This window comes from Cydia pomonella, chromosome 12, assembly GCF_033807575.1.
Source record: "Cydia pomonella isolate Wapato2018A chromosome 12, ilCydPomo1, whole genome shotgun sequence".
Classification (NCBI taxonomy): Eukaryota; Metazoa; Arthropoda; class Insecta; order Lepidoptera; family Tortricidae; genus Cydia; species Cydia pomonella.
Window position 1 is genome coordinate 20,783,476 of NC_084714.1, and position 14,788 is coordinate 20,798,263.

Sequence of the window (14,788 nt, forward strand, 5' to 3'; positions counted from 1 at the left end):
AAGTTTTGAATGTAAGGTGAGGTGAGGTAAGGACACCAAGCAATAATTTCTCGCTCTCAGTGGTATTGAACGCCGGCATCACGGGCGGGACGGCAATATAATTACGGACGTGAGATAGACAGAGAAAATGACGGGTCAATGTATGAAATTCTCTTGCTTAGCGTCCTTACTTTAGTGGCGGAGTTGTGAAAAAAATCCAAAAATTGAATCTGGAATAAAATCTATATTATTATTGAACCCGCTCACCAAATTTCATGAAGATCGATTGAGAAATTAGATTGTAGAGAACAGTCTGAGAGAGATAACATAGGGTTTTTGTTAAAGTTGTAAGTGAGAACTTCGCTTTAGCTCGGTCAATAAAAACTGAAGTATTTTATGTAAAACTTATAATTCCAGCGTAGCGTAACAAATAGGCAATTTCCATAATTACTTAATTCATAATAATTACTGAAATATAATAACAAAACATTTATTCGTCTACGGTGTGCGGCGGGAGGATATCAGAGAACACGTTTCGAGGCACCGGGATCTTGTTCACCACGTCCGGGTTTACCTGAAACAAACAAAATTATAAGTTAACCTAATAACATACACCTAAAAATCGTACAGGTATGTAGCTAGTCCCGCCCGAATTTACAGACTTAGTTCCCTTAAACTTATCGGGGTCCCCATCACCATTCTAAAACATCGCCAGCTTGCCTGGGCCCCTAGGTCTGGGCTTTGGGGGAAATTTGGCCTTGGCTATCTAGAAAATCATTTTAGAGTAAAAGGTGCAAAATTCATAATCGTTACGAGAGTTCGTTCGTTTGTCTTTTTCAAATTTGCCACCGTTTCTGCTGACAAAATGATTTGTCAGACAAAAAGTTTTGATTAATTCTTATTTGTGCCCGCCCCCTGCCCGTGATGCACAAATCCCTTCCCATCTGTCCCCGGCGGGAACATACGGGAATGGATCCTTCCCATTTGTGGTGTCTTACTGTTATTGTAATTGTATTGACAATCCTTATTGGAGTTATAATTTTATTTCATTAGTATTGTTGTTATTTTCATTTTTATTTTTATTTGACGATCATGATAGAAATTCTTATATTTTTGACATCAATGCAAATGTATTATGTAATTGTCTTTCTAATCTAATCTTTGTGACCGGCGGGGACAGATGGGAATGAAACCATTCCCATCTCTTCCCGCTAGGCACAGACGGGAATGACACTATTCCCACCTGTTCGCGCCGGGTACAGACGGGCATGAATCATGCCTGCCCCAGTTAGGGGGCGAGTACAGATGGGAATACACCAAAGTTCCCAAGACAAAAAAGCACCTTAATCCTAATCTCCCTGGGCATGAACTCGTGGAAGAAGTGGTAGAAGTCGTGGTGCGTGGTGACGACGCGCAGGCGCGCCAGCTCCCGCTTGAGGCGCTCCACGGCGCGCGGCGGCGCCAGCGCGCGGCGCCGCGCCAGCCGGCAGAAGCTGAAGAGGCTCTGCACGAGCTGCTCGGCGCGCACGCGCGCACGGTAGTCGTATCTGGAATTTATAACTATCTGTCACTATTCTTTAATAGTATTTTTCCTACTCCTCTACTGTTATCTGTCATTTATGCATTCATTAACACGAATATAAGAACATACATAAAAGATTTCAAGAAAAGTCTATATTGTCTATTTCTCATAAAAGCTCTTGTGCTTTTATAAGCTATAATGTTACTGCGATTAATGGCTACCAACCTAACAAAACCAAAACGAATACAGTTTTAAACTAAGTGCATTGCTGCCAACCTACAAAATATTCATTTGGTTGCATAATAAAAATAATTACTTCATAAGTCAGAAACACGCATGTGACACCCGTAATATAGCAACACCCATAGACTACGAAGACCGCTTAGCGTTGCTTTTTAGTCTCCGTAGGCTACGGTGGCCAAAATTGAGAAAAAACTGTCCAAAAAATTAATTTAGCAAGTAGCAAGTACCAGGGCCTCATGAGTTACGAGGAGGTGTCGCCGACCGGCCGGCCGCGGCCCGGGGCGGGCCGGGCGCGTAACAAGGTATGCTCGCGCGTCTTGGCTATATACTTTTGCTGTAATTTGTTTACCTAAATTAAGATTTATTTTTGTTGACTCGTAGGAAAAATATTGTATGCAACGTTGTATAAGTAGGTCAAAAAATTCTCGTGGCGTATTCCTTTACAATGTTCGCCTACGCCTTCGGCTCCGGCTCACATTGTAACTCACGCCACTCGCCTTTTTTAACCCTTCTTATACAACTGTTGCATAAAATACTATTATACAATCGTGATATAATATAGAATCCAGGTTTTATCTACCAAGCACGATGATATAACGTGCTACAAAAGTTCTTCTAACGATAGTTTGGTCCGGCTGAAGGGATAGAATAATATCAATTCACTCTAAATAGATAGAACATTAGATTCTATTATAGTAATAAATAAAAAAAAACGAATGAAAAAATACAAAAATGTAATTAAATATGTTTTAATCGGTTGCGTTTAAATAAAACGTACATTTATTAACAACTGCATAAATACGTATTTACCCGTACAACTGCATAAATACGTAGAATAGAACAGAATAAAACTTTATTTTTTATAATTAAAGTTACAGAGTTATGGCCTGCCAAGCGCAAGCAGTATACGTACGTGGCATGATGGATACTAATAACGATACGTCGGAAAGGGACAAACGATTATTAGCGACTTGTCAACTTTAGCGTTTTGTTTAGTAGACGTTTATGAATAAGGAGATTATAGTATATGTGTAGCACTTTTGACATTATTTGTCAATCAATCAATTTTATTTTTATAATATTAAAACAAGCCTTAATTATCTACTTTAAGTCTAAAATGAAAATGGTTAATGTCTTAATAGTTACTATTATGTTTGGGAGAGGACACTGACTTCTGTAACACAGGTTTTTACCTAGCTCAGAAGTCAGGGACTTCAACACTAAAATGTACTTACCTTAATGCCAATAAAACTTTTTTTTTTAATGCCAATGCCTAATGCCAATCAATATTTGAATTTTTATATTAAAATTAATCCTTTATTATACAAATTGTTCCTGGCAAAAACAGAATCGACTGACAGGCTAATTCGAACGTACACCAAACAGTTATCGTGCGTCTCGCTCGCACCATACATATACTGATAAATGCGTGCGAAATGCACGATATATGAATAGGCGGGTCCACACAGAGCGAGAATACGCGCGAGGCAATTTCCTCACGACAAAACGACCAGTGTAGGTAGACGATAGAGGCATCTTTATATACACAGGCCAATTCGAATGCACACTGATATCAGAATTGAAGATATTTAACAAATTGAACACATATTAGTGAATAAATAGGGATGAAAGTCAAATGGCGTTCTAAAAGTTTTAATTATTTGTCGAAGGATGGCAGTAAATTTACGTTTTTTTTTTGACAATACACCTCTATATCAAATTCTCTTTGATTATACCACATCAATGCAATATAACGATTACTTACTTAGGTTCCAATTTCGATTCCAAAAACTTATACAGCCTCTTAGTTATCCACGGGGCATTGGCAGGTTGAAATCTCTTCGGCGGCTTATACATCAGGTCCTCGACGAAAGCCTTAGGCAAAGCCTCTCTAGGTATACCCGTGGGTTTAGGCTTTCGCTTAGGCTTCCTAGGTTCAGGCTGGACCACGCGGCGGATGCTGCATTTGACTTGGATGGGGGACATGGGGTTGTAGTTACGGGGCGGTTTTACTGATTTAAACACTTGCTCTCTCTGAAAAAATAATAAATCGTCCTTTAAGAGCCCATCAACGTGCTCACTAGCGCCACTGCTAAATAATTGTTATTAATTAAATTTAACGATAGATATTTAAAAAAGGGGGCCGCTACGTACTGTATTTTGTATTTAAGTACCTTTTGAATACATTCAGAGATAAATACATCACTGAAGCTTTTTCAACTAGATACCGTCTTTTAAAGGAAATTGAACAGAATAAAATGAGGGGGGTGTTATTATAAACGTCATTATTTGTGACGTTCTCAATTAAAAGGTACCACATTGTCGCTTACCATAAGGACGAAATTTGCTCGTATTTTGATACGAATAAAATGTCACTTATGGCAAGCGACAATGTGGTACCAGAACGTCACATTTAAATTACACACTTTGTTATTGAAAAGAGTTAGTTTGGTCCGACTCGGTATTGTCAAAATTAGTGTCTTTTAGATTGTCTCATAATATAGTCTGGCAAACCCAATTTGTCAGTAAATTAGAAAAAAAAACTATATATCGGAGGAAAAGTTTCTTTAACCCTCGTGCCTTAAAATCCTTGCGACGCTCAAGATTCCACTTCTTGAACCACTTGCTACGCTCGTGGATCAGTGTAAGACAAACAACTATTTCCCCTCCAATAAATAAGCCCTAGCCGCAAAGTAGGGTCAGGTCAATTAGCTAATTTTTAAAAGTTTAATAAGCTTTTTAGTTTAATAACAAAATATAACTACTTACAATTTTTTCCACCTGCTCCATATTTTTCTGCGCTATTTTCTGCATCTGCATCATCACCATAGATCTCTTCGTGCCAACCGACACATCATGAACACTCGGTTCCGAAACTCTTTGCAACGAAGCCTTACTTAATTCAGGTTCTTGTTCAGATTCATTATTCTCAGTAATATCATTATCAGTTTGTCTGGAAACCCCTTCAAAATCTATTTCTTCGACAGACATCATACTACTATCAAACACTATGCGAGAAACTCCACGTTTTTCTGGCCTTTTGTTTTCAGAATTGAAAGCTAATATAAAATCATCGTTATCTTGGTCATCGTTTTCTGATTCTCTAATATCATGATCACTTTCTTGCTCTTGAGACATATCATGGTCATTTTCTGATTGCTGTTCTTCCTCAGATTCTATCTCTTGTGGAGATTCTTGTTCTGATTCTATTTCTTGTTGAGACTGTTCTGCATCTTCTAACTCTTGTTGAGATTCCTCTTGATCGGATTCGATTTCTTGTCGAGATTGTTCCTCTTCATCTTCTATCTCTTGTTGAGATTCGATCTCCTCTTCATCCATCTCCTGATCAGATTCGATTTCTTGTTGAAATTGTTCTTGATCGTCTTCAGTCTCTTGAGGTTCATCTATCTCTTGAGTTTCATGTTCACAATCAGATTCTATATCCTGCTGAGAATCCTCTTGTTCAGATTCTATTTCCTGTTCAGATTGTTCCATTTCTCTCTCTTCAGGTTCAGATTCCTTTTCATCTGGCATAGATTCATGTTCTGAATTCTCCTGATCTTCAAGACCAGATATAACTTGTTCTGAAGCTTCATAGTCTAAAACTTCTTCACTGTGATGTATAGATTTTGGGCGTAACGAAGTGCCACGGCGTGAAATATCCTTGTTATTGATCTTATTAGAAGTTTCTTCTATTTCATAACCAGATGCAGACATTCCTTGACCATAAGAAGCATTCATAGATATCTCTGGCCCTGAATCGTTATTATCTGCTAAAGGTATGTTCACAGATTCTTCTGGATTCGATAGATTCTCAGATATTTTAGGTTCCTCAATATCGTGAAGAGATTTGTGGTAAGATTTCTCGTGTTCTGAAATCAGTGAATCTGGCACATGATGGGTCGAGGTCCTATGAACAGGGGATTTCAAATTGGAAGACTGATTACTTGAAATATTACGATTGGATGATCTGTGGATACGGATATGTTGTTCGTTGATGTCGTCTAATACAGTCTTGTTTCTAGTTTTGTCCTTTGATGCTTTATCACTGTTAGCATCTTCAATGACTGTTTTATTTCTTGTTTTGTTAATTGTTGATGCATTTTTATCATTACGGTCTTCGACAACTGTTTTATTTCTAGTTTTGTTCATCTTTGATGTATTCTTAACATTTCCATCTAATGTAACAGTTTTGTTTTTAGTTTTGTCAAACTTTGACGTGTTGTAAAGTTCAGTCTGACGTTTAGCGGATTGTTCCATGACAAAGGCACGCAAGGATTTCCGTGTAGTATATTCCTTGCCCAAAGTCTGACGTATAGTTTTTCTTGTGGTGCGATGAGAATCCCATTCGGAGCCCTCTGTGCTTGAATTTCTCGACCCGTCACTGCCTAAAGTACTTTCTTGGACCGGCGCTAAACTGAGCCTCATGTTCATAGTTTCATACACGCTTTTTGATTTTCTGAAAGTGGTACTGCGACCTATTGGCCTGAAAGATTCGTTGTCGTTAGTCATATTTTGTAATACAGCTTCTGGTGTGTGGACTTTAGAAACTTCTTTCATGTTTTGACCTGTTGTGTCGTGAGTAGAATTGTTTGGTGTTTCTTCTACTACATCCTCTTCATTTTGATTATTATATACTGAGGCGTCTACGATTTTGTGACTCTTATTTGAGATGTTTTTGCTTTTGTCTGCATTTTGCTTAAGCTTGCTAAGGTGCTTGCTAATACTAGTATTTTTTTGATTTTGTACAACTTTATTGTTTGGTTCAGCTTCAGTAGCAACTTCCTTTTCCGCAGCAACACTTAACATTTCATCGTCGTTATCGTTCCATACCATTTCTTCCATCTCCTCATCTTGGTTTTCTTGAGGCATTTCTTCGTCACTTTTATCTTTCTGAATCATATCCTCATCTTGATCTTCGATTACTTCATCAGTTTGGTTTTGGTTTTCCTGTTCCTCCAAACTTGGTTCCTGCTCTTCTTCGCTTTGTTCCTGTTCTTCTTCACTTACACCTTGTTCTTCTTCACTTTCTTCTTGTTCTTCTTCACTTTGTTCTTGTACTTCTTCACTTTGCTCTTCCTCGCTTTGTTCTAGACCTACTTCACTTTGGCCTCGTTCTTCTTCGCTTTCTCCTTGTTCTAATTCACTTTGTTCTTTTTCTACTTCACTTTGGCCTCGTTCTTCTTCGCTTTCTCTTTGTTCCTGTTCTACTTCACTTTGGCCACGTTCTTCTTCGCTTTCTCTTTGTTCTAATTCGCTTTGCTCTTGTTCCTGACTCTTATTTACATTTTCACTCGTTTTGCATGCTTGTTCAGACCGATTTTCCTCTTCTTCGACACTTGGTTCGATTTCTTCTTCGCTTTTATCTATATCTTCATTTGCCTCGCAAATGTTGCCTGCTAGGTCTTGTTTACTGCTATCAATATGTTGATTGGTACTTTTTGCCGCTTCATAAATATCTGGATTTTCTTCTGTTTTGTTTGGTCGACTTTTTTCTGATACAACAGTTTCTCTGTGTAATTCAGCCATTCTATCTTCTAATGATTGTTCGTTCTCAGCTAATCGAGTATTTTTATCAGTAGTATTATTTTCTTGTTGCTTAGCAACCACTTCTTCTATCTGCACATTTTCAGCATTTGAAATACTAGTAGCTTGCTTAGTAGATTTATTTCGTAAAGATTTATCTTTGACACTCGTATTAAGTTTAGTTTTGCTTTTCTCTTGTGTTTTGTTTACTTGTTTAGACACATCCTTTACTTCTACATCTTGACTTTTGTTGGCATCTTCTATGTTTTCATTTGTGAGTGTTTTATCATTTTCATCAACTTGTATCACACTCTTATGTGCTTGCTTATTGGTGCGATTTAAATATACGTCTTCTGTAAGCGTATTATCTTGATTTTCGTGTTGCAGTTCCATATCTTTATCACTGATTCTTGAACCTTCTTGTGTCCCAATCATAGTAGATGATGGTAAAAGATTCCAATCATCAATATCAATTTCAGTGGTCACACTGGGCGTTAGAGATGGCATTCGCCTATTACGAGTACCCAAACTCAATCTCTTGTTGCTATTCTTTTTGAATCCAAATACTTTATGTTGGACCTCTGAGTCCTCCTCACTATCTGACAAGACAAAATCTGCGAACATGTTTTTTCTTTTAGTTCCTGCTTGACCGAAGAGATTTGGACGAGTCTGTTTGTTTGTTTCTGGTTCAACAGTTTTATTTATAGTTTTATTAGTAGAGTTGAGTAAAGCAGCAGGAAAAATTGGTCGATTTCTAGGTCCTTTATTGAAGAGGGTTTTTGGAGCATCCTCTATAGAGTGGTCTTCAATGTTTGTCTTTCCTAAGGACTTTCTAGATCCCATGATGTCGCCAAAGTTGGCTTCACTTTGTTTCTTCTGGTTGAAAAGCCTTCTCTGTGGTACAACTATGCTGGCGACTGATTCGTTTTCGCTGCTATGACTCTGTTGGGCTGATTGGCTCTGCTTGTCATCTCTGAAACAGTTAAAAAAAGTTGTAAGAATTGATTGGGTCCTCCAGGTGAAAGGCCCAAACCAGAAACTATAATAGAGATTGGCCGAATATTAATAAATTATTTGGAATTTGGCATATTCGGCAAGTTTTCCAATGTTCGGCTGAATTATTCAGTAAGTGCCATACAAGTGGCAAATGTTATTTTATTATGTTTGTCTTGTTGCCTCACTGTCCAAGGCCCTAGATCACGCGGTAGGCCTAAGAAGCGCTAGCTGGACGTCGTGACAGCGGACATGGGAGCGAACAATCTCACACCTGAGGATGCCGACCGGGCAAAGTGGAGAAGATTAAGTAGGAAAATGGACTCTGGCGCTAGGCCGGGAAAACGCTAGGTTGAAGAAGAAGTCTTGTTGCAAAACTGCAAAAGCTGCTCCAGAACTCTCTTCCAGCAGGTTAAGTTTTCCCATTGTCGTTACAACACATGATCTGACATGCCTGTTCTGATTATTTGGAGAACAATTGCGAGTCCCTTGCCTTTTGACCTGTTTGTTTCTAGTAAATGGCCTGAGGGAAAAAAGACAATGAGTGAATAAAGAATCTAAATCAAAATGACGGACACAGGGTGTTTTGTTGATTTAATTCTTTAGCAAGGGACTTACTTCTCAACTTCAAACTCATATTCCTCGAGCAGCAAGTCGTCAGTCATCTTGTTAGTGTCCAGGGCTTCGAGGACGTCCCGGGAGCTCCCCTCCAGCCTCTTCCACCAGCTGGCACCTGGGAACCAGAATCAGAATGCTTTATTTGTAAAACATAGGTATAAATAGGTCTTAGGTATACATTTTGAACACTATGTTTCGCCGGTCGGCATACAAATGTCAGAAGAAACGAAAATCTAATTAAAAATTGCACAATGCTGTAGCTTATAAAATAAAACAATTAAAATGAGTATTACATTACAATAAAATTAAAATACAATTAAAATATATCATTAGTCATGGTTATAATTACTATTTATGTCATAATCATCTAGATATTCTTTTATGGAGTAATATGCTTTATTTACTAGGAATTTGAAAACTTCTTTTTTGAATATATGGATGTCCTGTAGTTTCCGTATGCTTCAACCACCACCATATAAACCAACCATTAACCATTCATATTATAAGCCTAACTTATAAGCGCCTATCGTGCCCGGCGCATCATCGTGAACCTTGTCACAATGCTTGAAGCCATATACTAAAGAAAACGTGACCAATCCCGTCTGTGCCCTGCTACTCGTAAGAATTATTTTTCCCGTTGTCTTGACCATAAGTGATGTTAGGCTGCTTTTCCACTGAGGTAGAAATGAGCAGAGAAGAGAGAAATCAACTAATAGTGTTCACATTACATTCTCTACTGGATTACAACCTATGCCATTGATTGATTACTCTCAAGCAAGGCAGCCTCAGTGTATAATAAGTTATTATAATAACAATAACACTAGCCTACTCATTTTTCAAAATTAACTTGGCGCTATTCCGTGGAGTAAGATTTAGGTGTATTGGGTGGGAGGAGGTCAATGCCGGATTTAGAGGTCAGGAGGCCTCGGGCAATAAAGGAGTGGAGGCCCCCTGGCCCCAGATATATTCCAAATAAAATGGTAAATTTTCCGAATTCTCTATTGCGGGGGCCCCTCTTTTGTGGAGGCCCCGGGGCAGTAGCCCCGGTTGCCCTCCCCTAAAGCCGGCCCTGGAGGAGGTTACCCAAACTACCCAGGACCAGAGTCATTGGAAGAAAATGGTTCGAGCCTTACACCTCAGCAGGGTGGAAAGAAGAACAAGAAGAGACCCTACTCATAGTGTTGTATTCCTGCCGGTGAGTAATGTTACTAGAGCTCAACAAGGGTGCGGGCTGTTAGATTCGGCAACGCGCATATAAAACCTCTGGAGTTGCAGGCGTCCATAGGCTATGGTAAGCGCTTACTATCAGGCGGGCCGTATGCTTGTTTGCCTCCGACATAGTATAAAAAAAGGTGCATTCTGGATTGGGCCAACTATGTATGTTCTAAGTTTATCAGAAACCTCCGCCCGTAGTAGAAGTCTTAAAACTTTTAACCCCAATTTCAGCACTAGTCTTTCACAACATAATAGAGCTCTACAACATTCAAAGAATAGCACTGGGAGCTTGCATGACTCTACTGATTCAGCCTAAGCGGCAGTGAGTTGGTGCACTATGTCAGCAACACAACAAAGAATGTTTAAATCTTTTAAAGTATTAAGTAAAAAGTTTTAAGCTGTGCGTTGTCTGTCAGTATCTCAGTACCGTAAAACCACCCAGGGTCCAACAGCTCCCATGTATGGTTAAAAATTAACTCGAATATCTTCATTCAGGTGTGACCAGTATTTTAATATGGTAGTTCTATGGCAAAATACTTTTATAAATGGAAGAAAAAGACCATACAAAACCAAATTGAACATTAGTAGTTATACCTAATTACGTTTTTAAGTTGTCAACACTAGTTAAATATAGTACTGGGCTTAAGAGTGGTTTTATATTACAGAACTCTTTTATAAATATAATATTTACAGTAGCAGCAAATAAGCCATTTCGATAAAATTTTGTATTGGGCTGTATTAAACGAAAATTCGATCAAACTAGGGTCCTTTTTAGGGTCCCGTAGTCAACTAGGAACCCTTATAGTTTCGCCATGTCCGTCTGTCTGTCTGTCTGTCCGAGGCTTTGCTCCCTGGTCGTTAGTGCTAGAAAGCTGAAATTTGGCATGGATATATAAATCAATAAAGCCGACAAAGTCGTACAATAAAATCTAAAAATTTAAATTTTTTTAGGGTACCTCCCCTACACGTAAAGTGGGGTGAACATTTTTTTTTCTTCAACCCTACAGTGTGGATACATATCGTTGGAAAGGTCTTTCAAAACTAATAGGGGTCTTCAACAAACAGTTCTTGATAAAGTGAATATGATAATAATTGCTCCGAAAGAAAAAAAAATGTGTCCCCCCCTCTAACTTTTGAACCATAGGTCCAAAAAAATATGAAAAAAATCTTGGAAGTAGAGCTTAAGGGAGACATTAAATGAAAACTATAGCGGATATGATCAGTTTAGCTGTTTTTGAGTTATCGCAAAAAGTTTCCCCTTCATAGTAAAATGACGTACACCCACAGTTCATCCCTTGGTTAACAATCTACCATACTTTAAGCTCCAGTTTAGCTTATTGTGACGGAAGAGTAACTACGGAAGAGTAGCTACTCTGAGCATGGCCCGACATGCTCTTGGACGGTTTTTTTTATAATAATTAGTTTGCCTGAGTTTTCGCGGTAGCCCGATGGGTATTCAATCGTAAAGTAATGATTCGATTTCATTTTCAAACCAGAGGATAACAAGGGCGAAACATCAATCTATCTAGGTTTTATTGTTGGTAAGATTCACTATTCAGTGTTTTCAAATAAGAAATCCAATTTTTACATTAATTGGTGTTTGTGAAGTCTCCAATCCGCATTGTGTCAACGTAGCTACCTGTTCCCGTGTGCAGTGGGATGTAAGTATATATAATGTGACATTACCTATGAAAAGGGACCTTATTGTCGATGGCGCTTACGCCGCACTGCGCAGCGCGGCGTTGTTTATAATATGGGAGCACCGTTGATAACGGCGTAAGCGCCACCGACAATAAGGTCCCTTTTCATAGATAATGTCACATATATGGTTGTGATGATGATGCATTTATTGTATATATGATATAAAAAGTCTAATTTCACACAGAATATGATAGATTTTTTGCCACCACTGTATAATGAAAGTAAATAAACTTACGCCTTGGTGCCTCAATATCAGTGCTATCCGGCAACACAGATCTCCTCCTCATTGGTGACAAGACAAATTTGTCACTCTTCACAAATTTCTCCACCACTGTTGACAGACGGCCCTCGGACTGTGCTGGTGAGGCAGAACTCAGGGTCCGTCGGATACGACGCCGGGGGGTGATGAAACCCTGGGAGCGGGCAGGAGATGGAATTTTGGACTGCGACTTGGACATGTTGTTAGCCTGAAATAAATAATTTGGTAAAAGACAGTGCCAAAGCATAAATTAGTGCTGTTTTTTTTATACTACATCGGTGGCAAACAAGCATACGGCCCACCTGATGGTAAGCAGTCTCTGTAGCCTATGTACGCCTGCAAATCCAAAGGAGTTACATGCGCGTTGCCGACCCTAAACCCGCCCCCCCTCGTTGAGCTCTGGCAACCTTACCCGGCAGGAACATAACACTATTTAACTAAGAAGCAATGTGACCAGAAATCATTCCGATGTATGACCCCAGGAAGAGCGGTTTATGAATGAAGGAAAACTAAGACACCATTTGTTTGCAGTGGTAACAAGTGTAACAACAACTATACGGAGGAAGCATCATTTTCTGCAATATTCATTAATAAAAACTACTGTATTGAACACTCTTTGTTCCTAACTGCTATTGGATGTCAAATACTAAGACAGCCAATGCCCCAGTCTGGGCTGAAACCGGTGTCTTCAGCAAATGCTACTATATAATGTATATTCCCAAAGTATGAAGTATATGTACATCAATATTTACAACAAAAATGGTGTCAATATTTTTATAATTTATCTGAAATACCATATTAAAATGGGTCACTCATATGCTTAATATATTTTGATGCCTGAGTCTAATGCAAGTTTTGTTACATTTGAGTTTTGATCGCAAAACTGTTAAACTGTTCAGTTCTCTATAGAACTTAACAGTTTGTACTGTTAAGATACACTGTAATTCACAAACATGGTAACCCAAAAAGTATAAAAACATGCAGAAGAAGAAAAGATCAAATCAACTGACTTTATAATTCACACACATTTTATATGAAAGTATTTGAATAATGTTTATTTCCAAAAATACAAATTACACAAGGTAGGAAGGTAGGTACTGTTAGTTTTGTAGACAAAGCTTGTTGCGGATTTTAACTTCTACATTTTTGATGAAGCCTATGACATATTGTCAGTGATGTAGATTGTTGTGGATGCTGTTTAGTACGCTTGACAAAACCTGCGCTATGGATTTCAGTCATGGTTTAAGTTTTACATTTCATGTTTTTTTTTTTTTTTGTTTTGGTTTAATAAAGGGATTATTATTTTAATTTTGAACCTAAAAAATGTGTCAGGGTTTTAGTACTAAGCTTTGACCTTTATCATGAGGAACCAGGTACAAATTAACCAAAACACTGAATGTTACAAGATAAAGTCCAACTTTCAGCCAAAGCACACACACACTAAGGCCAGTGTATGACTTAACACACAAAACTAATGACCTATTCAGGCTGACTAATAAGATTTTAATCTACAACTCACATCTAGGTTGCCTATAATTGCCAATGAGGACAAAATCTACAAAAGAAAGGAATCATTTGTAAAATTATAAAATAACATAGTGCACACACAACCAATAAACAGACGTTTAAGCAACATGTTCAAATAGTCATAATTCGCCATTTGCCTATTGTTTTCGTATGAGATTTTCATGTTTTCTATAATGTTAACTTTAGGCACGCTTGTACTTAATTTGGTTTAGCTCAAACAATGCAGATAATCTACAATTCTTCATTAAATGTTAAGAAATCTGAGAATAATCGAATAGGTAGTCATTATAACAAAGCGAGTTGCTACTTACTCGTAAGGAAACAAATTATTCCACTGCACCACTAATATAAAGTTTTAAAACCATTAATCTTGCACAATAATAGATATTTTTCCAATATTAGGCTCTTGATAACATTGTTAACGCTATTTTAGTACGCCACCCACTTTCAAACATTGATTGACATCAAAATAACCGTTTCAGTCTATGTCGAAAGTTTTTCTTTTTACTGCAACGCGGTCCTGGCGCATTCAGCCAGACGAGTAAAACGGGGAAACTGAATTAAAGGCTTAATACGTTAAAATGAGTACAACGGAATTTGGAAAAGGATTAGGTAAAGTTTAGTATAATAAGTTAAAATTTAAATAAATTGATACTATGGTTTAAATATAGACAAGAATCATTAATAGAGGAGTGTTTAATAGACGTGGGGAACGGAACTTATAAATCTGACAGCTGTCATAAGGGGCAATTTATGGAGTGTATAAGAAGGAGGAAAATCTCTTGTAGTAGTACAGGGGGGCCTACCTCGAAAACCGGTAATTGGCCATTGGCCCTTTAATAATTTTGAACGGTTATGTCATATAGACATAGATACATAGATATATGATATTCAACAGATGAAGCGAAAGTCAGTTGTTACCTTAACCATTTAGTTTTATTGGTTTTTAGGGTTCCATACCCAAAGGGTCGAACGGGACCCTATAGCCCCCTCCAGACTATGCGCGTGACTCGCGGCGTGACTTCGCGGAGTGAACATACCGCGACGTTGACGTAGACTCCACACTTGCACAACTTCACGGCGATTTCGCAGTTTAGTTCGCGGCAAGATGGCGCCGAAGCGTCAGCTGATCGGATTTAGTTTGCGGCAAGGCACTGATTCAAACTGGGAACTGTCAAATTGATTTTTGGTTGATCAAGTTGGCA

General features: G+C 38.3%; 1 protein-coding gene across 1 annotated transcript; it reads right to left on the reverse strand.

Annotated features, from left to right (window-relative positions):
• Positions 1 to 369: 369 nt before the first annotated feature.
• LOC133523829 (trichohyalin-like) lies at positions 370 to 14,070 on the reverse strand. Its single transcript, XM_061859574.1, has 7 exons — positions 13,895 to 14,070; positions 12,033 to 12,264; positions 8,882 to 8,996; positions 4,514 to 8,243; positions 3,510 to 3,778; positions 1,322 to 1,526; positions 370 to 553 (listed from the first exon to the last, which is right to left on the reverse strand). The coding sequence occupies exons 2-7, from the start codon at positions 12,253 to 12,255 to the stop codon at positions 470 to 472; spliced, it is 4,626 nt and encodes a 1,541-aa protein (XP_061715558.1). The 5' UTR covers positions 12,256 to 12,264; positions 13,895 to 14,070; the 3' UTR covers positions 370 to 469.
• Between the last annotated feature and the right edge of the window lie 718 nt (positions 14,071 to 14,788).